Below are 20,326 nucleotides of genomic sequence, written 5' to 3' on the forward strand. Positions count from 1 at the left end.
TGAAAAACTGAGTTTAAATGTAGTTGGCTAAATTGTATGTAAACTTCCGACTTCAACTGTACACTATATATATATATATATATATATATATATATATATATATATATATATATATATATATAGGAAAATAATAAGAAAGGCATATATTTATATATTTCCACATTTTGTTATACATTTGACATTATATTTTACATTTGTTATCTTTTGTTTAATTTTAGTCCCATCCTTCAGCTACCCTCAACCTCTCCCATCCATCTCTGAAGGCCATCCATTTTTGATTTCTATTTGCCATATATTTTACGGACACAGTATATTGTACATAACATTTTTTTCCTTTTTTTTTTTTGCCCTTCAGTTCCCCTCAACCCCTCCCTGAAATACAGTTCTAGGTGAATCAGCACTTGTGGCTTCTCGAAAACACTGGGCATGTGATAAGGGCATCTAATCCAATGACATCTTATTTACATAATTATGGGGCAATTCTATGTTTATTTCCACCCCCTGCTATCTCAGCTAATATAACTGACAGATCACAGATCATTCCTACACATCACTGAGTCCACCACCATGGCCTCTAAAGCAGTGGCTGTGTTGCTGCTGGTTTACCTGTCAGGATTTACTTTTGGGATCAAGCTGGAAGGAAATGGATACACTGACATTCTGGTTGCAATTAACCCTGAGGTGCCTGAGGACCCAGTGCTCATCACACAAATCGAGGTAATAAATTAATTAAGAAAAACATTATTTCTCCACTCAACAGGTAATACATATTTTAGGATATTGTGAATGTTAATGAATGTAGGATATTGCTGTTTTTGATGTTGAAATTCAAATGCTGTATCTAACCATAGAACAGACATGCTGTAATTGTTTTATTAATAATGAAAGTAAACCAAAAGATTAAATTAGACAGTTTTTGTTTTATTCTATTTCATTTGTTACTTCAGGAAATTATTAAAGAAGCCTCCAGACATCTACTTAGCGCAACAGAGAAAAATTTCTATTTCAAGGAAGTCACAATATTAGTGCCACCAAATTGGAACAAAAGAAATTACTCCAGAGCAAAGACGGAGGTCTACGATAAGGTATTGAGACAATCTAAAACATGCAAAAGTCTGATTTACACTGATGTTGGAGTCCTTTGTGCTCAGTTGAAGTTATCATTACCACCATTGACAGAGAAGGAACCTGACTGACATTCTATTAGCTTTTGGTTCCTCATCATTACATTTATTTCAGTTAGTATTGGTATTTTATTAGGATCCCCATTAGCTCTTGCAAAAGCAGCAGCTACTCTTCCTGGGGTCCACACAAAACATGAAACATGACATAATACTGAACATTAATAGACAACAGCTCAAGAACAGAACTACATCGTAGCCACACATAGCCTACCATATCAATACATACACACAAACTATCTAGGTGAAATAGGGGAGAGGCGTTCATTCATAGACATTCATTCATAGGGAAGATACACTACACACTACAAAAGTATGTGGACGCCCCTTCAAATTAGTGTATTCGGCTCTTTCAGCCACACCTGTTGCTGACAGGTGTATACAATCGAGCACACTGCCATGCAATCTCCATAGCCAAACATTGTCAGTAGAATGGCCAGTACTGAAGAGCTCAGTGACTTTCAACGTCATAGGATGCCACCTTGCCAACAAGTCAGTTCGTCAAATTTCTGCCCTGCTGGTCAACTATAAGTGCTGCAATTGTGAAGTGGAAATGTCTAGGAGCAACAACAGCTCTGCCGCGAAGTGGGAGGCTACACAAGCTCACAGAATGGGACCGCTGAGAGCTGAAGCGTGTAGTGCATAAAAATTGTCTGTCCTCAGTTGCAACACTCACTACCGAGTTCCAAACCACCTCTGGAAGCAACGTTAGCACAAGAAGTGTTCGCCGGGAGCTTCATGAAATTCGTTTCCATGGCCGAGCAGCCGCACACAAGCCTAAGATCACCATGCGCAATGCCAAGTGTCGGTTGGAGTGGTGTAAAGCTTTCCGCCATTGGACTCTGGAGCAGTGGAAACGCGTTGAACCAAGCTTCACCATCTGGCAGTTCAATGCATAGTGCCAACTGTAAAGTTTGGTGGAGGAAGAATAATGGTCTGGAGCTGTTTTTCATGGTTCAGGCTAGGCCCCTTAGTTCCAGTGAAGGGAAATCTTAATGCTACAGCATACAATGACATTCTAGACAATTCTGTGATTCCAACTTTGTGGCAACTGTTTGGGGAAGGCTCTTTCCTGTTTCACCCCCGTGCACAAAGTGAGGTCCATAGAGAAATGGTTTGTTGAGGTCGATGTGGTAGAACATGACTGGCCTGCACAGAGCACTGACCTCAACCCCTTCGAACACATTTGGGATGAATGAGCCAGGTCTAATCGCCCAACATCAGTGCCCGACCTCACTAATGCTCTTGTTTTTTTAATGGAAGCAAGTCCCCGCAGCAATGTTCCAACATCTAGTGGAAAGTCTTCCCAGAAGAGTGGAGGCTGTTATAGCAGCAAAGGGGGGACCAGCTCCATATTAATGCCCATGATTTTGGAATGAGATGTTCGAGGAGCAGGTGTCCACATACCTTTGGCCATGTAGTGTAGATTTGCAATTATATTATCTGTTACATAACTCTAACTGTAATAGTAACCGTAACCTTAATTGTTAAAATACAACAAGGAAGACATAAATTACAATTTTATAGTTAAGGGGAACATTTTACAAAATTGGACGTTTGTTCAAAAACATCAATATATAACTCATAAGACCAGGTAGTCAGTATGTAAATAGGCATGGTATCCTCTTTTCTAAAGTATAAGTGTTCTCTAGTAATTATAAACACTTTGAAGTATTATGGCAAATCTAGTTATTTTGTTAATCATTTGCATTGTCTCTGTTATAGGCCAATATAATAATTGATGAGCCAAATAAATCACATGGCGATCAGCCTTACACTCTGCAGTATGGTGAATGTGGATCTGAGGGCCGGTACATTCATTTGACTCCTGACTTCATGCTAGATGATGATGTCGCTAAAAACTATGGACCCAGAGGTTAGAGGCACCTGCCGTAAACTCTATCTGCTGTTACTGTAAAAGACCCAACACAGAAATCCTATTTGTTGAATTTCCCTTCTAAAAATCACTTCCAGGTAAGGTTTTTGTCCATGAATGGGCACATCTAAGATGGGGAGTTTTTGATGAATATAATGAAGAAAAACCATTCTACACGTCAGGTTCTTCAATCGAGGCAACAAGGTAATCTTTATAATTTATACAATTCCATATTCATATTGTATCCATTAAAGGGGAATTCCAACACACAACATTTATGCGTTCTGTAGTTAAAAAATATATATTTTCAAAGAATATGAAATTCACTGTGATGAGGGGAGCAGGAAGATCACTGTTTTTATTTTTCATGACATCATAAAATTGCACTTAATTAGGACCTTCTTATGTTTTTAACTACAAATGTATAAATGTGCTATTATACATATGTAGAAACTGGTATGGTGCTGGAGATAATGAATATGGGTTGAAAAGGGGTGGAATTCCCCTTTAAGTGGCTTCATTTGTCCTTAAAGTTGAAGGAGTTAAAAAAGTTGCATTTTATTTTATTTTTAATATCAAACACATTTTCAATAGATTCCGTATTGTTTGCAGAACATGGCAAAGGTCCCAGTTAAACTGTACCTGCCCGTTATTATTGTCTGTGTCTAGTGAAAAGCATGAGCTGGCGCACACCAACACAAGTTAGTAGAGGTGCTGACTAAGGGCAAGTAAACTGTAGGCCTGAAGAAGGCACTGTGATGCCAAACGTTGGTGTTTTACCCAATACATGACTGGGAGCTTAGACATAATGTGTGACTCTCTTCACTTTTATAGCCCATTGTCTATTTATGGATTTAATTCAGTTTCCACTATGACATGCATCTCCCAACATCTAAATTATGATGTTTCTTAAATTATTGAGACTTTGAGCCAACCAACCCTATCTGCACAATCATTTTATTGTTAATTGAACAATGTTCATTTCACATTTTTCAGATGTACCATAAACATTACAGGAAAGTCCATCAACAAAAATGACCAAAACAGCTGCACCACTGATCCTGTGACTGGGTTATACACCAAAGACTGTGTATTCTATCCTGACATGCACCAGACAACCTCTGCATCTATCATGTATAATCAAGGCCTTGATGCTGTGAGTAGAAGCTTTCAAAGCCGCTGCCCACCGCTGCCCACTGAAGAAGGTTATACACATTTATACCACGGCATGTTGAATAATCGTGCCAATATACTGTATCCTCCAAACACCGGCTTCGAGGGCATTATCACTTTTATACAACGGGTTACCAACATATTAAATTAAAGATCGACATATTTTCATAAAAACATTATTTTGATGAATTTATTCATACTATTTCATGCTTCCACAAGATATAGTCCCGACACAATTCTAGGGTTGCTACCCAAGCTGGCTGGTCATTCGTTCTATCGGTTCGGTTGCCAGAGACGCGATCCAGTTGTTCAGTCTTTTTGTTCTGTATCTATGGACGTGGCCCAGACATTCGTTCTAAATGTTCCATTGCCATACTGGCTGGCAACGTTCTTATCCATTGCTTACTAGCTAGCCAACTACGGCTAATTTACAGTCACGTCAAAGAGTGCAGCCAGAATAATGTCAAGGTAGCTACATTTGCGTTTGCTTAAGCTGTTTTCTAGTGACATTTATTTGGATACATCCATAACAATGAGCTAATGATGTGCGATTTCGCCTGGCGTAGAACATGTGCTCTCTCGTCAGGACACTGTTGTTCAGAGGAGCTAGCCAACAACACAGCTCACACAATCACTTCAAACTGAAGCTGGAAAGACTTTTACCTTTTTTCAATTGACATTTATTTTTATATATCCATAAAAATTATGCCAGCTGATTCATGATTTCGACTGGCTGAGAAATGCTGCTTGGGTGTCTGTCTCCTCCAGACTCCAGACACATTCATTACTATTGGACAACTGGAGATCTAATTTGAATATTGAAACAATGTTGTAAATGTCGGAGAGACAGACAGCAAGATTTATACAAATCTCCCCTGTTGAAAACTAAATGTTAGTCTAAAAGAAATGTGAGATAATGTCTTTTTATAGTGGAGATCAAGTTTATAAATTGCTTGGCTGGGCTGATGAGACAGTGGATTGCGCAGTCAGATGGAACAGAGTAAATAGGCATTTTAACGTGATTCGATTTAGCCGGTGGTAACTTGTGGAATAGACACCGGCTGGATTGCGGTTTTAACCAATCAGCATTCAGGATTAGACACAACCGTTGTATAAGTAAGAAATAATCAACTCGGGGCTATGTGTTCTATGGAAAAAATGAACGACGTGGAATGTGTGTTCCCCGACGTGCTAGCGGAGTGGAACTGACCTTCCACGGAGTTACATTATTTTCCAGAGAACGCATAGAGCCCTGGGTTGATTATCCCTTTGATACCATGGCTATAATTTAATACATTTGCCACTAGAAATGTGTTCATTTGCCGGTAGAAATATGTTCAACATCCACTGAAGTAGCTAGCAAGTTTACTAGATAGCTACAATAGTTGCCGTGGTAACCAAACATACTTCCTAGCTTGCTATTATGAAAATCGAATTCAACAATAGCAATACTGTTTTCAATTCAACTTTTGCTTTCAAAAGCAGCTCAAAAGCAGGATGATCAACTCGGGGCAATGTGTTCTATGGAAAATAATGCAACTCCGTGGAAGATTAGTGCCACTCTGCTAGCGCGTCAGGAAACACACCTTCCACGTCATCCCATAGAACACATAGCCCCTCATTGATTATCCCTAACGTAATGCATGTGTAATGCACAACTTATCCCATCCTACCTGTTAAGGTCAATTTACAGTAATGACAGTAACACTTGTGTTGTGTTCGCCCTACAGGTAAAAGAGTTCTGTACAAAAAAAACTCACAACACTGAGGCTCCAAACATGCAGAACAGACTGTGTGGTAACAGAGGTGTAGAGGAAGTTATCACCTCACTGTCTGTAGATGCCGGTGTGGCAGTCGTGCCAACACCACCAAGTATACTACCCACATTCACTGTGGTTCAGCGACGGCAAAGAGTTGTCTGTCTTGTCCTTGATGTTTCAGGAAGCATGAGGGTATGTATGTAAGGGCAACGTTTTACACTCACAGCACAGTCCGGGCAATGCAACAGGGAATTTGTGGATAAATCTGGTTCAGTAATAACATTTAGTGAACACTTTATTCATTACTAATTGGAAAAGGGCTGTCCAGAAAGCAAACATCATCAAAATAGTAGCCAAAAAAAATGGCACCAGTGTATCAGTCTTAAAATTGTGAATGGTACAGTGGCAACTGAAATTAATATTGATACAAACAAGTTGTTTTCTGTTTTGTTTTCTCCACAAGGGTCAGAGAATCCAGACACTACGGCAGGCAGCCTCATTGTTCTTGAGGCAGATCATTGAAGACCAATCTTTAGTTGGGATTGCAATATTTGACAGCACTGGCAGACCCCTAAAATCTTTGACTCTGATTAACAGTAACAGCAAGAGGGAAGAGCTGGTTGATTCTTTGCCAAAAACAGATAGTGGTGGAGGCACTCAGATTTGTGAAGGCCTTAAAGAAGGTTTAAAGGTAATTTTTTAAAACTAACTTCAACCTTTACTCTGTAAAGAATTGAAACCTGGAAACACAGATCAGACGTTAATATTACAATAATTCCTTATCCTGTCGATTAGATTGATCAGACTCTTAGAAATCAGAAACATCAGTAAGAACCTCAGTTCAATTTTTCAAAAACGACTGTATATACATTCCTATTTAAGGTTCTTCAAGGAGATGATGGAAACGCTACAGGAGATGAAATAGTTTTCTTGACTGATGGGGAATCAAATACACCAATGGATTGTTTGACGTTAGTCAATAAAAGCGGTGCAATTGTACATACAATTTCTTTGGGACCAAATGGAGACAAACAATTGCCAGAAATGTCAAATATATCAGGTAGGCAATAGCGAGAAGGCAAGTTCTAGAGCTGACAAATTATGGACATTATTAACCATTTGCAAAATATTAAATTGCATGTACTTCAGGCATTTAGGAAACAATAAAACAGAAGCCCAGCCACTAGGATTTGCTATAAAGCTGACGGATGGGGCTGGAGAAATGTAATTACTCTCAAATTCATAGATGGAGCTTTGGATACAAGGACTGACAAGTCCATGAGATAAATATTATCATTTTAACCATATTATGAAGCTATACATTATTTGTTTACAGTGGAGTAAAACAAACATATACATTATGTTGGGTTTTGATTGGTTAGGCCAGCCTGGTCACTCACCAGATTTGTAACAATGCTGTTTTTCAGTTACGGTATTTGACCCCATGTTGTTGTACAGTTGTGCAGTGCCTTCTAGGGGCAATTTCAGTTTAAGTAAAAAGACGACTATCTGTGGCTGGGATTTTCGACCAATGTCAGCATTCATTGTGTGATCATGTTGTTAGACAATTGAGCTAAGGTCATGAGGCATTTTAAGGTGATATTCTTACAGTGCATTCGGAAAGTATTCAGACCCCTTGACTTTTTCCTAATTTTGTTACGTTACAGCCTTATTCTAAAATGGATTAAATAATTGTTTTTCCTCATCAATCTACACACAATACCCCATAATGACAAAGAGAAAACAGGTTTTTAGAAATTTTTGCAAAAATAAAAAACAGAAATACCTTATTTACGTAAGTATTCAGACCCTTTGCTATGAGACTCGAAATTGAGCTCAGGTGCATCCTGTTTCCATTGATCATCCTTGAGATGTTTCTACAACTTGATTACAGTCCATCTGTGGTAAATTTAATTGATTGGACATGATTTGGAAAGGCACACACCTGTCTATATAAGGTCCCACAGTTGACAGTGCATGTCAGAGCAAAAACCAAGCCATGAGGTTGAAGGAATTGTCCGTAGAGCTCCAAGACAGGATTGTGTCGAGGCACAGATCTGGGGGGAAAAAAAGTATGCAGCATTGAAGGTTCCCAAGAACACAGTGGCCTCCATCATTCTTAAATGGAAGACGTTTGGAACCACCAAGACTCTTCCTAGAGCTGGCAGCCCGACCAAACTGAGCAATCGGGGGAGAAGGGCCTTGGTCAGGGAGGTGACCAAGAACCCGATGGTAACTCTGACAGAACTCCAGAGTTCCTCTGTGGAGATGGGAGAACCTTCCAGAAGGACAAACCATCTCTGCAGCACTCCACCAATCAGGCCTTTATGGTAGAGTGGCTAGACGGAAGCCACTCCTCAGTAAAAGGCATATGACAGCCCGCTTGGAGTTTGCCAAAAGGCACCTACAGGACTCAGACCATGAGAAACAAGATTCTCTGGTCTGATGAAACCATGATTTAACTATTTGGCCTGAATGCCAAGTGTCACGTATGGAGGAAACCTGGCACCATCCCTAAGGTGAAGCATGTTGGTGGCAACATCATGCTGTGGGGATGTTTTTCAGCGGCAGGGACTGGGAGACTAGTCAGGATCGAGGCAAAGACGAACGGAGCAAAGTACAGAGAGATCCTTGATGACAACCTGATCCAGAGCGCTCAGGACCTCAGACTGGGGCAAAGGTTCACCTTCCAACAGGACAATGACCCTAAGCACACAGCCAAGACAACACAGAAGTGGCTTCGGGACAAGTCTCTGAATGTCCTTGAGTGGCCCAGACAGAGCCAGACTTGAACCCGATCGAACAGCTCTGGAGAGACCTGAAAATAGCTGTGCAGCGACGCTCCCCATCCAACCTGACAGAGCTTGAGAGGATCTGCAGAGAAGAATGGGAGAAACTCTCAAAATACAAGTGTGCCAAGCTTGTAGCGTCATACCCAAGAAGACTCGAGGATGTCATCGCTGCCTAAGGTGCTTCAACAAAGTACTAAGTAAAGGGTCTGAATACTTATGTAAATGTGATATTTCAGTTTTTTATTTTTAATACTTTTGCAACAATTTCTAAAAACCTGTATTTGCTTTGTCATTATGGGGTATTGTGTGTAGATTGATGATTATTTTAGAATAAGGCTGTAACGTAACGAAATGTGGAAAAAGTCAAGGGGTACATTCCGAATGCACTATATATTCAGTGTGGGCCTTTAAAGCATCACTTTTGACATCGGCAGGGATAACAGACACTGCAGTTTTAATTGTCAACAGAGAATAAAGCTATTACAGCCCTATCATCTGATCATCCCTGCTCTCCCTCATGCTGTTTATGTTCTAGGTGGTAAATTTTTCAGAGCAGAGGAAGGTTTGAATTCCAATGAACTTGTGGATGTCTTCGCTTCACTCACAACATCTGATGGAAATCTGACTCAGCAAACAATTCAGGTGAGATTGAACTGCAGGCAATTATGTAAAATACTGATAATATTCTCAGATGTTAACATTTTTTTCATTTCTCCTCAACAGCTTGAAAGCTCTGGATTGACAACTAGTGATTGGTTTAATGGGTCTGTGTCTATTGACAGAACAGTTGGAAACAACACAAGTGTTTTAGTCCTTTATGAAAAAACTCAACCTGCCATCCTTTTAACAAGCCCCTCTGGACAAATATATGATGAATCAAAATTCAAAGCTGACCCTTCAGCAAAGAGTTGCACAATGGATATTCCAGGAACTGCAGAAGTGAGTCTTTTTGTGTGCATTTTACATGTTGAAAAACAGATTTGGTATTAATGAACATGTTTTCATAGTCTTTGCGTTGGTTTTTGAATTTGCTTTATGCCAATAATAATTAAAGTGACACTTTTAAAAAACATTTTCTAACAAGCAAGCACTTAGATATGGTCATTTTCACGTTTTCATAAATTCATCAAATTTTGGGAATAACATATAGTAAGGCATTTGTGAAAATTCTATAGCAACATAATGTTGGAAAGCGGCCGTGCTTTTGGACAAATAATAGACACTGCAGTAAATAAAACCATCTGTCTTGTCCAGGACCTGAGTCTACACAGACCGGTGCGCCATAGCCAATCACAGCTACTGAAGGCCTATATGCAAATAAGCTATTTGCCACATGGGCCTGCCGTCATTCACTTTGAACTGGACTGTGTGTTTAAAGGCATTGCAACTTTAGAGCATAATATGTAAATATATAAATATCACGGGAGTCCTCTTACATTTGGGAACTTTACAGTCCTATTGATCAAACAACCATGAAAAGGTAGGCTCTCTCTCCCTCAGTTGCCTATGCACATCAACAACAACAAGATTAAGAACTAATGTTAGCCAGAGCGAGATGAGCTAAAATCTAACGAGGGAACATAAACCCTCTCAAACTTCTACAGCTAGTTGTCTGTCAAAATTGCACTGATAAACAATCGGGAATAGGCTGCTCATCCTTCTGCATCTTGCCTGTTAATGCATGCTTGTCCCAACCCACGTTTTGACAACTGAATGGTAACTTGCCTGTCTGCCCATTTGATCGATACCAAATATATTGAAATGACAACTAAGAGATATGCTAACTGTGGATAACAGTCATTTAAGTTCAGCCTAGCTAGCAAAGCGATTCATATATTTATTGCTAGCTAACCAAATGACACCTGCATCTCTAGCTGTAGCCTGTAGCCACCGAAAAACGATATGAGGGGAAAAAGTTGGTCACCCACCCACTCCTCCAATGACATGACATCCTCCCAGCAGCTAGCTAGCTAGCTTACGTTAGGCTCCGTGTTTTTAGCTTGCTAAATAAATAGCTAGCTACATAAATAGATACGCTAGCCCAAACTATGCCATTGTTTGAAAAATATGTCCTTTTCAAATGTCCACTTATATACATAGGATGCTGTACAGGCCTATAGTAAAATATAATCTATTTTTAAAACCTCTTATAAAGTTGGTTTTGAAGCATAAACTAGGAATTTGATATTTGTAACTGATATTATGATTGTCTGTTTGTTTCATATCTGCAAGTAGTAAAACATTATTTCAATAGTTGAATGTCAAATTGTATTAATCATTATCTTATTTACTAGACTGGAAAGTGGACATACAGCCTTAGAAATAAACAACCAACACCCCAGGCTATGTCAATGACTGTGACAAGTCGTGCTGTCAGTAAAGATATATTACCAGTCACTGCCAAAGCCCACATGAGCCAACTGTCCAGTGATGGCAGCAAACCCATGGTGGTGTATGCAGAGGTCAGCCAGGATAAAGTTCCAGTGATTCTGGCAGATGTGAAGGCCACAATAACGCCTGACAGTGGAGTCCCATATGAGCTGAAACTGCAAGATAATGGAGCAGGTGAGGTAGAACCACAATGGAGTAGGTGTTACAGGAGTCAAAACCTCAAATGCTTTTATTCATTTAAGTTTGAAAAAAATACTTTCAGACATGATGGCATCTATTCAAGTTACTTCATTAAGATTATCTTGCCATAACAAATCCTATTTTTTCAGGTGCTGATGCTTTCAGACATGACGGCATCTATTCCAGTTACTTCACTAATCTAGCAACAGGAAAATACAGCTTGAAAGTGAAAGTACAGAACGATGACGGCACAGCCAGATTCTCCCTCAGGAGACACAGTGGAGCACTTTACATACCTGGATATGTGGTTGATGGTACAGTATATTACATCTGACACTACATATGTTTTTCATTCATGAATTGTAGATCATGATCACTGGTGTATAAATGCCACTGATCATGATATCTCTTAATATCCAAATATCGTTTAATGTGATTGATCAGTATCCATACCTATGACTAGCCTTATAACAATCAAGTGTATGATTTTCTGTAGGCAGTAAATTAGTTGGGATATGTATAAATTCATTTGTTTGATGAATTTGTCCCAGGACAAGTAGTGATGAATCCCCCAAAGCCCCCAGTCAGTGAGGACGACCTGCAGGCTGATGTGGGCAGCTTCACCAGGACAGCTATAGGAGAGAGCTTCTCAGTCAGTCTCCCACCTGGTGTCCCCCCTCCAAATTTTCCCCCTAACAAAATCACAGACCTGAATGCAGAGATAGAGGAGGACAAAGTAGTACTCACCTGGACTGCACCTGGGGAAGACATGGATCAAGGCACAGGTAAATAATAATAAATAATGAGCATCTCATTCCAGATTTTTTGCTTGGATTAAAATCTGTATTGCAGGCCTAATATTCACAAAATAATAATAATAATAAAAAACACTGCAACACTGACATGTACAGTATTTCACCAATACTTATATTTCATACGACATGGGTGCAAAATGCTAACAATCAGATAATCTGTGTGCTGTCTTGGTGTATGATATACTTACACCTACTTGGCATCTCTATTTTTCAGCAACGGCCTATGAGATCCGTTTTAGTGAAGATTCGGACCTACTCAGATCCAACTTCAGTACCGCACATCTTGTCACATACAACCTCCCACCAAAGAAGGCAGGCTCCATAGAAAAGCTCTCTTTCACTCTCTTCTCAATCATAAAAAACGCCACCACTCTGTTCTTTGCAGCAAAAGCAGAAGACAAAGCTTTCCTGAAATCTGAAACATCCAACATTATTCAAGTGACCAAGATTGTTCCCAAAGCTCCTGTTCCAACTGATGCTCCTGGTGGGCCAGGTACATCAGGCGGTGGCGTGAACATTACTGCTATAGTCATATCAGTCACCACAGTAACTATGGTGGCTTGTCTGATTGCTAGTGTGACAATGTGTTCAATGAAATCAAGGAGAGTTAGTCATGCTTAAGACAAACTATGATTATAAACAAATGTAGCTGCAGCTCATTGAACTGAATCATAGCAAACCTTCCTTTATTTCAGACTGTAGAAAACATTAAATCAAAAGTGGAGGGAAATCAAGAGTTTATTTCCAAAATGTTATATCCATGCATTTTTCACCTTTGTGTTTTTTCATCATAAATGATTCCTTATGGGTGCCTTCATGTGTTTGTAATCAATTTTGTATTCATAGATTGTAAAAAAAAAACAATGTGTTTTTCTGCAAAATGCTATATATCCATTGGCTGGAATGGAAAGTTCATATCCTGTATATTTGATTGTGATATTAGGTTGTCTCACCTAGCTATCTTAAGATGAATGCACTCTGGATAAGAGCATCTGCTAAATGACTACAATGTCAAATGTAAATGTTTTACATACAGATCTCATATTACTGTTTTTGTTTGTGTTTTTTTTGTTGATATTTTTTGTATAATTTACTTGATTAAAAAAAGCAGTTTTTTGTTATGACTATATAAAACCTAGAAGTACTACTTATCTCGCTCAGTGAGGTGGATATATAGAATTGTGCAAAAATAAATGATTATTTGTCACTCTGAAATGAAACCATCATGTCTGTCATTGAACAACCCCATGCCATGATTAGATTTAATAATTTATTTTAACAAAAAAAGTTAATTTGCCAAACTTACCAACAAAAATGGATATATAGCGTTTTGGAAGGAAACTTCAAATTCTCTCATCTACCATTATTTTATTTTTTAAATAGCTGAAATGTTAGAATGATAGCTACCTAAATTAAAATGATTGTGCTATGTTATACAATGGGTGGGTCTAATCCTGAATGCTGATTGGTTAAAACCGCATTCCAGCCGGTGTCTATTCCACAAGTTACCACTGGCTAAATCTAATCACGTTAAAATGCCTATTTAATATAATAATAATAATATAATAATATATTTACTCTGTTCCATCTGACTGAGCAATACACTGTCTCATCAGCCCAGCCAGGCAATTTATAAACGTGATCTTCACTATAAAAAGCATCTAGACCTTATCTCACATTTTCTTTTAGACTAACATTTAGTTATCAACAGCGGAGATTTGTATAAACCTTGCTGTCTGTTAAGGTCCCTATATGACCACATTATCCTCTAGAATTATATAACGATCATTACAGTGAAAAGGAAATTCCTTGCTGATGGACCATGTCAGAATAATAAAATCAATCAATCAATCAAATGTATTTATAAAGCCCTTTTTACATCAGCAGATGTCACAAGGTGCTATACAGAAACCCAGCCTAAAACCCCAAACAGCAAGCAATGCAGATGTAGAAGCACGGTGGCTAGGAAGAACTCCCTAAAAAGGCAGAAACCTAGGAAGAACCTAGAGAGGAACCAGGCTCTGAGGGGTGGCAAGTCCCCTTCTGGCTGTGCCCGGTGGAGATTATAATAATCACAGTGGTTGTAGAGGTTGCAACAGGTCAGTACATCAGGAGTAAATGTCACTTGGCTTTTCATAGCCGGGCATTTAGAGGTTGAAATAGCAGGTGCGGTAGAGAGAGTTGAAAACAGCAGGTCTGGGACAAGGTAGCACGTCCAGTGAACAGGTCAGGGTTCCATAGCCGCAGGCAGAAGAGTTTAAACTGGAGCAGCAACATGACCAGGTGGACTGGGGACAGCAAGAAGTCATCAGGCCAGGTAGTCCTGAGGCATGGTCCTAGGGCTCAGGTCCTCCGGGAGGGGAGGGAGAGAGGGAGAGAGAGAGAATTAGAGGGAGCATACTTAAATTCACACAGAACACTGGATAAGACAGACTGACCCTAGCCCCCCGGCACATAGACCATTGCAGCATAGATACTGGAGGCTGAGACATGGGGGGTCGGGAGACACTGTGGCCCCATCCGACGATACCCCCGGACAGGGCCAACCAGGCAGGATGTAACCCCACCCACTTTGCCAAAGCACAGCCCCCACACCACCAGAGGGATATCAACTGACCACCAACCTACTACCCTGAGACATGGCTGAGTATAGCCCACGAAGTTCTCCTCTACTGCATGAGCCTGAGGGGGCGTCAAACCGGACAGGAAGATCACGTCAGTGACTCAACCCACTCAAGTGACGCACCCCTCCTAGGGACGGCATGGTAAAGATAAGTACCTTTACTGGAACAATAAACATGTAACAACCATTGTCTAGTGGACTTCCTGGTAGAGTTCAAGCTGAAAGTTGAGGGTACCATGACACAAAAAACAGCAGGTTTTAAAGGGGCAGCCCCTAATTGCTACATACATTTTTGGACTTTTAAATTAATTACCTATAGCCACTGATTCTTGAATAATATAACTTATTAGTTATGAGCTTAGTTCAACTTCATTGTTTGTTAAAAATGTCAAACACTGTTTAGCTTCAAAACATGGTTAAAACTATCATTTTGATCTCATGGATGGTCATTCAGAGCTCTGTCGATTTCTCTAGTCCCATCTCTCAGCTGTTAACCAAAACAAGCAGCAGGTTGACCGCTTGTTGTTTTTCGAATCCCAGATTGCCCCTTTAAAACTACCTCATCAACTTGGTGTGATATGCAGCATCCCTGCTTCTGTGCTCAGAGCTAAACAATGCAATTGTGTCTATAATCATAGAATCATGATGGAACAGAGGCCAGATACCAATACAAAGGAGTGTTGTGAACATGCATAAAGGAATGCAAATTCATACTTCTTTATGACTTACCAGAATCATGGTTTTATATGGACTACTGTCACTATCACTGTCTCAGGTTTCCCAGACCAAGATAGTCTGTTCTATGACTAAAAAGCACCTTGGATTTTCTATTGAACATGCTTCAAAAAAATATGCACTGCATATAAAACAATTACTAATTAATATATTAATTTCTGGTTGAACCAAATAGATCAAGTTATCATTGAATAGGCCTATTGCTGTGTTAATGTGCACAGCAGAGCTGCTAACAGCAATTGTACACATTAAAGAAATTGTACACGAAAGGGAGTGGGTTACAACCTTTTTAGCCTGGCTGTGGTCGTAGGTACCAGGTACCAGGCAAAGCCGAGTACCATAAATGTGCATTTTACCTGGACTTCGGACATTAGAACGCCCATATTGAAAAGTCTCTGTGTAACTGTAAGGATCTTTGGAAAGACAGTATCTGGTTGTCCAACCAGACCCTGGAGGTGTGTAGGCCTATACCTGATGATTCATGCCATTCTCTCTGTTTACAGCATCATATAAACCTTTTACATTCCAACTTGTAATGTTAGCAAACCTCATATTATGCTGACCTTCTAGGTAGAGTTGCAAAGAAAAAGCGTTATCTCAGACTGGCCAATAAAAAGAAAACATTAAGATGGGCAGTCTGAGATATGGCTTTTCTTCGGAACTCTGCCTAGAAGGTCAGCATCCCAGAGTCGCCTCTTCACTGTTGACGTTGAGACTAGTGTTTTGTGGGTACTATTTATTGAAGCTGCCAGTTGAGGACCTGTGAGGTGCCTGTTTCTCAAACTAGACACTCTAATGTATTTGTCCTCTTGCTCAGTTGTGCACTGTCTGGTAACAATCCACATACCCAGAAAGCTGATACAGTACATTCTGTGGTACAGAGACATTATTAGCTAACTGTAAGAAAGTGTTTGACCCGGAAAATCCCAGAATGTTCATGTCCTCTTTTTCTTCTCTTCAGGTCAGAGGGGTCATCAGAGTCCAATCTTAATTAGTTCTAAAAATGTAATATTTGGGACTACGAGGCCTACAGTGAGGGAAAAGGGTATTTGATCCCCTTCTGATTTTGTATGTTTGCCCACTGACAAAGACATGATCAGTCTATAATTGTAATGGTATGTTTATTTGAACAGTGAGAGACAGAATAACAACAAACAAATCCAGACAAACGCATGTCAAAAATGTTATAAATTGATTTGCATTTTAATGAGGGAAATAAGTATTTCACCCCTCTGCAAAACATGACTTAGTACTTGGTGGCAAAACCCTTGTTGGCAATCACAGAGGTCAGACGTTTCTTGTAGTTGGCCACCAGGTTTCCACTCATCTCAGAAGGGATTTTGTCCCACTCCTCTTTGCAGATCTTCTCCAAGTCATTAAGGTTTCGAGGCTGACGTTTGGCAACTCGAACCTTCAGCTCCCTCCACAGATTTTCTATGGGATTAAGGTCTGGAGACTGGCTAGGCCACTCCAGGACCTTAATGTGCTTCTTCTTGAGCCACTCCTTTGTTGCCTTGGCCGTGTGTTTTGGGTCATTGTCATGCTGGAATACCCATCCACAACCCATTTTCAATGCCCTGGCTGAGGGAAGGAGGTTCTCACCCAAAATGTGATGGTACATGGCCCCGTCCATCGTCCCTTTGATGCTGTGAAGTTGTCCTGTCCCCTTAGCAGAAAAACACCCCCAAAGCATAATGTTTCCACCTCCATGTTTGACGGTGGGGATGGTGTTCTTGGGGTCATAGGCAGCATTCCTCCTCCTCCAAACACGGCGAGTTGAGTTGATGCCAAATTGCTCGATTTTGGTCTCATCTGACCACAACACTTTCACCCAGTTCTCCTCTGAATCATTCAGATGTTCATTGGCAAACTTCAGACGGGCCTGTATATGTGCTTTCTTGAGCAGGGGGACCTTGCGGGCGCTGCAGGATTTCAGTCCTTCACGGCGTAGTATGTTACCAATTGTTTTCTTGGTGACTATGGTCCCAGCTGCCTTGAGATCATTGACAAGATCATCCCGTGTAGTTCTGGGTTGATTCCTCACCGTTCTCATGATCATTGCAACTCCACGAGGTGAGATCTTGCATGGAGCCCCAGGCCGAGGGAGATTGACAGTTCTTTTGTGTTTCTTCCATTTGCGAATAATCGCACCAACTGTTGTCACCTTCTCACCAAGCTGCTTGGCGATGGTCTTGTAGCCCATTCCAGCCTTGTGTAGGTCTACAATCTTGTCCCTGACATCCTTGGAGAGCTCTTTGTTCTTGGCCATGGTGGAGAGTTTTGAATCTGATTGATTGATTGCTTCTGTGGACAGGTGTCTTTTATGCAGGTAACAAACTGAGATTACGAGCACTCCCTTTAAGAGTGTGCTCCTAATCTCAGCTCGTTACCTGTATAAAAGACACCTGGGAGCCAGAAATCTTTCTGATTGAGAGGGGGTCGAATACTTATTTCCCTCATTAAAATGAAAATCAATTCATAACATTTTTGACATGCGTTTTTCTGGATTTTTTGTTGTTGTTATTCTGTCTCTCACTGTTCAAATAACCCTACCATTACAATTATAGACTGATCATTTCTTTGTCAGTGGGCAAACTTACAAAATCAGCATGGGAACAAATACTTTTTTCCCTCACTGTATATATATAGTACCAGTCAAAAGTTTGAACACACCTACTCATTCAAGGGTTTCCTTAATTTTTACTATTTTCTACATTGTACAACAATAGTCAAGAATCAAAACTATGAAATAACACATATGGAATCATGTAGTAACCAAAAAAGTGTTAAACATATCAAAATATATTTTATATTTGAGATTCTTCTAATAGCCTTTGCCTTGATGACAACTTTGCACACTCTTGGCATTCTCTTGGCAAAATTCAAAATGGTGGAAAATCCATCATGGCGGACCTTATGGGGCAAATTTGTTCCTTGTAATGAGCGGGACCTATGTTCTGAATTTTATGACTCTAGATCACACGGGGTGAGAGGTGTGACCTTTCAATTTTTGCATTTTAAATCAATTGTTATAGCGCCACCATATGGTGAATATGCATGGCATTGCATGAGAGGGTGTGGCCCTTTACCATCATGCAATGTTGCACCCTTCTAAGCCTTATCATCTCACAGGAAGATAAGGAATTAGCATTTTTATTTGGCCTTACGGAAGGCTGCCCTGATATCGGTATGCTATTTTCCACACTTTAAATAGTAATTACAGGTGCTCACCTAATGGAGTTTCCACAATACCTGACACAGATCAATGCAAAACACTCACCAGAAAACCTTTTTGTAACAGAATAGGTTCTATCATGGCGAAAAATCTGACTTCTCTTTTGCTGTTAGCCAAACTACCTCAGAAAAGCACGTCTGCTGCTTACCTCTGCTATGTGCATTTGCGTCATTCTGATTGGTCGAGAGTCAATATGATTTTTTTAAATAAAAAACATTTGTTTTGGTTTTTAAATTTCGACTATACGGATATCCGAAAAAATTTTCATGATATTAGTCAAATCATTTCAAATGTCCATCCCTACTATTTATCATCATCGTCATCATAAACATATTGATCCTGAAATCATTATTTACCATAACACTTTCTAGATGAGATCAGACATTTGCATTGAATAACCATGTGTGAATCTCATACATATGTGTTATAGCCTGTTCAAATTTTCCCTTTCCACTTTGTCATGCATTTCTTCCAGCTGATTCCTATGAGATCAGAGTCAGCATGGACTTGGAAGTCCTGAGAGGAAATTTCAGTGGAGCACATCTAATGAACACCTCTGACATCCGACCACTAGAGGCAGGCTCTATAGAGGAATACTCCTTCCTTTCCAGCTACATCATCAATACTGAACCAGAGACTGTCATGTTCTTTGCTTTCTCGTGACAAGGATTCTCTGAAGTCTGACATTTCTAATGTTGCTAAAACCACAAAAATCGTACCATTTGTACCATTTGTTCCAACTACAACTACGTCAACGATATCACAATATTCAAGTCCAAACCAAAAGCAGTCCTCTGGATCAAATATAGTGGCAGTGGTTGTATCAGTCATTGGTACTGCTGCAGTCATTATTGCTGTGCTAGTTGTAAGCAGGATGCGACCCAACAGACCCAGGAAGAATCCCGACTTCACAGAGACACTGGTCTCTACAAGCGTTCTGTAACAATTCACAGCACGTATGCATCCATGGGCTTATCAACACTAAAGATAACAATTATATCATTAATATAACACTCCTTTCTGAAAAACAATGGCAACGCAAGCTATTCTCTCTTGGAATTTGAAAGCTATTACCCTTTCCAAAGTCAAGACAGAATTGTATTTACTGAGAAGACAGAGAGCAGAATTTGCCATCCATCGAGTAAGACACAACCATTACTTCCATCATGGTAATTGCCCCAGTTGTTTACCGGCAAACAAACTAGGTGTAATGACCAATTAGCTGATATAGCAACTTTTGAATCTGAAACAGGGGAATTACTATCAGAACCCAAATTAATCAATCAAAGATGATCCTTCTTCTATAAAGAAATTGTAGTATCGAGTAAAAGTTGCTAGTCATTGCTGTAACAAAGGAGTCCGCTCATACTGAACCTTGATCATAAGTTTATTCATATCACAAGCTTTCAGCATGAGTTACAGGTGTCAAGATCACCCGGAGAGCAACGTCCCAGATTGCAATGGCTGCTCTAACCTCTTCTTCGTCCAGCATATACTTATAAACAATGCAAAAATATGGGTTGCTCCCTCTGCTGTCCAATCACCTGTCTCCCCTGGGGTGTCAC

At 39.9% G+C, this 20,326-nt stretch overlaps 1 protein-coding gene across 1 annotated transcript; it reads left to right on the plus strand.

The window, feature by feature from the left end:
- Positions 1-567: 567 nt before the first annotated feature.
- LOC311131084 (calcium-activated chloride channel regulator 4-like) lies at positions 568-19,704 on the plus strand (the record flags this gene model as incomplete). Its single annotated transcript, XM_084163898.1, is given in 14 exon segments — positions 568-717; positions 948-1,085; positions 2,907-3,057; positions 3,156-3,261; positions 4,054-4,213; positions 5,961-6,182; positions 6,454-6,586; positions 9,318-9,424; positions 9,506-9,586; positions 11,077-11,347; positions 11,503-11,667; positions 11,905-12,138; positions 19,237-19,418; positions 19,420-19,704. Coding segments are annotated over 14 exon segments (2,385 nt in total).
- Positions 19,705-20,326: the final 622 nt, after the last annotated feature.

Source organism: Coregonus lavaretus (assembly GCF_964263955.1).
Source record: "Coregonus lavaretus genome assembly, chromosome: 6".
In the NCBI taxonomy this organism is placed as follows: domain Eukaryota; kingdom Metazoa; phylum Chordata; class Actinopteri; order Salmoniformes; family Salmonidae; genus Coregonus; species Coregonus lavaretus.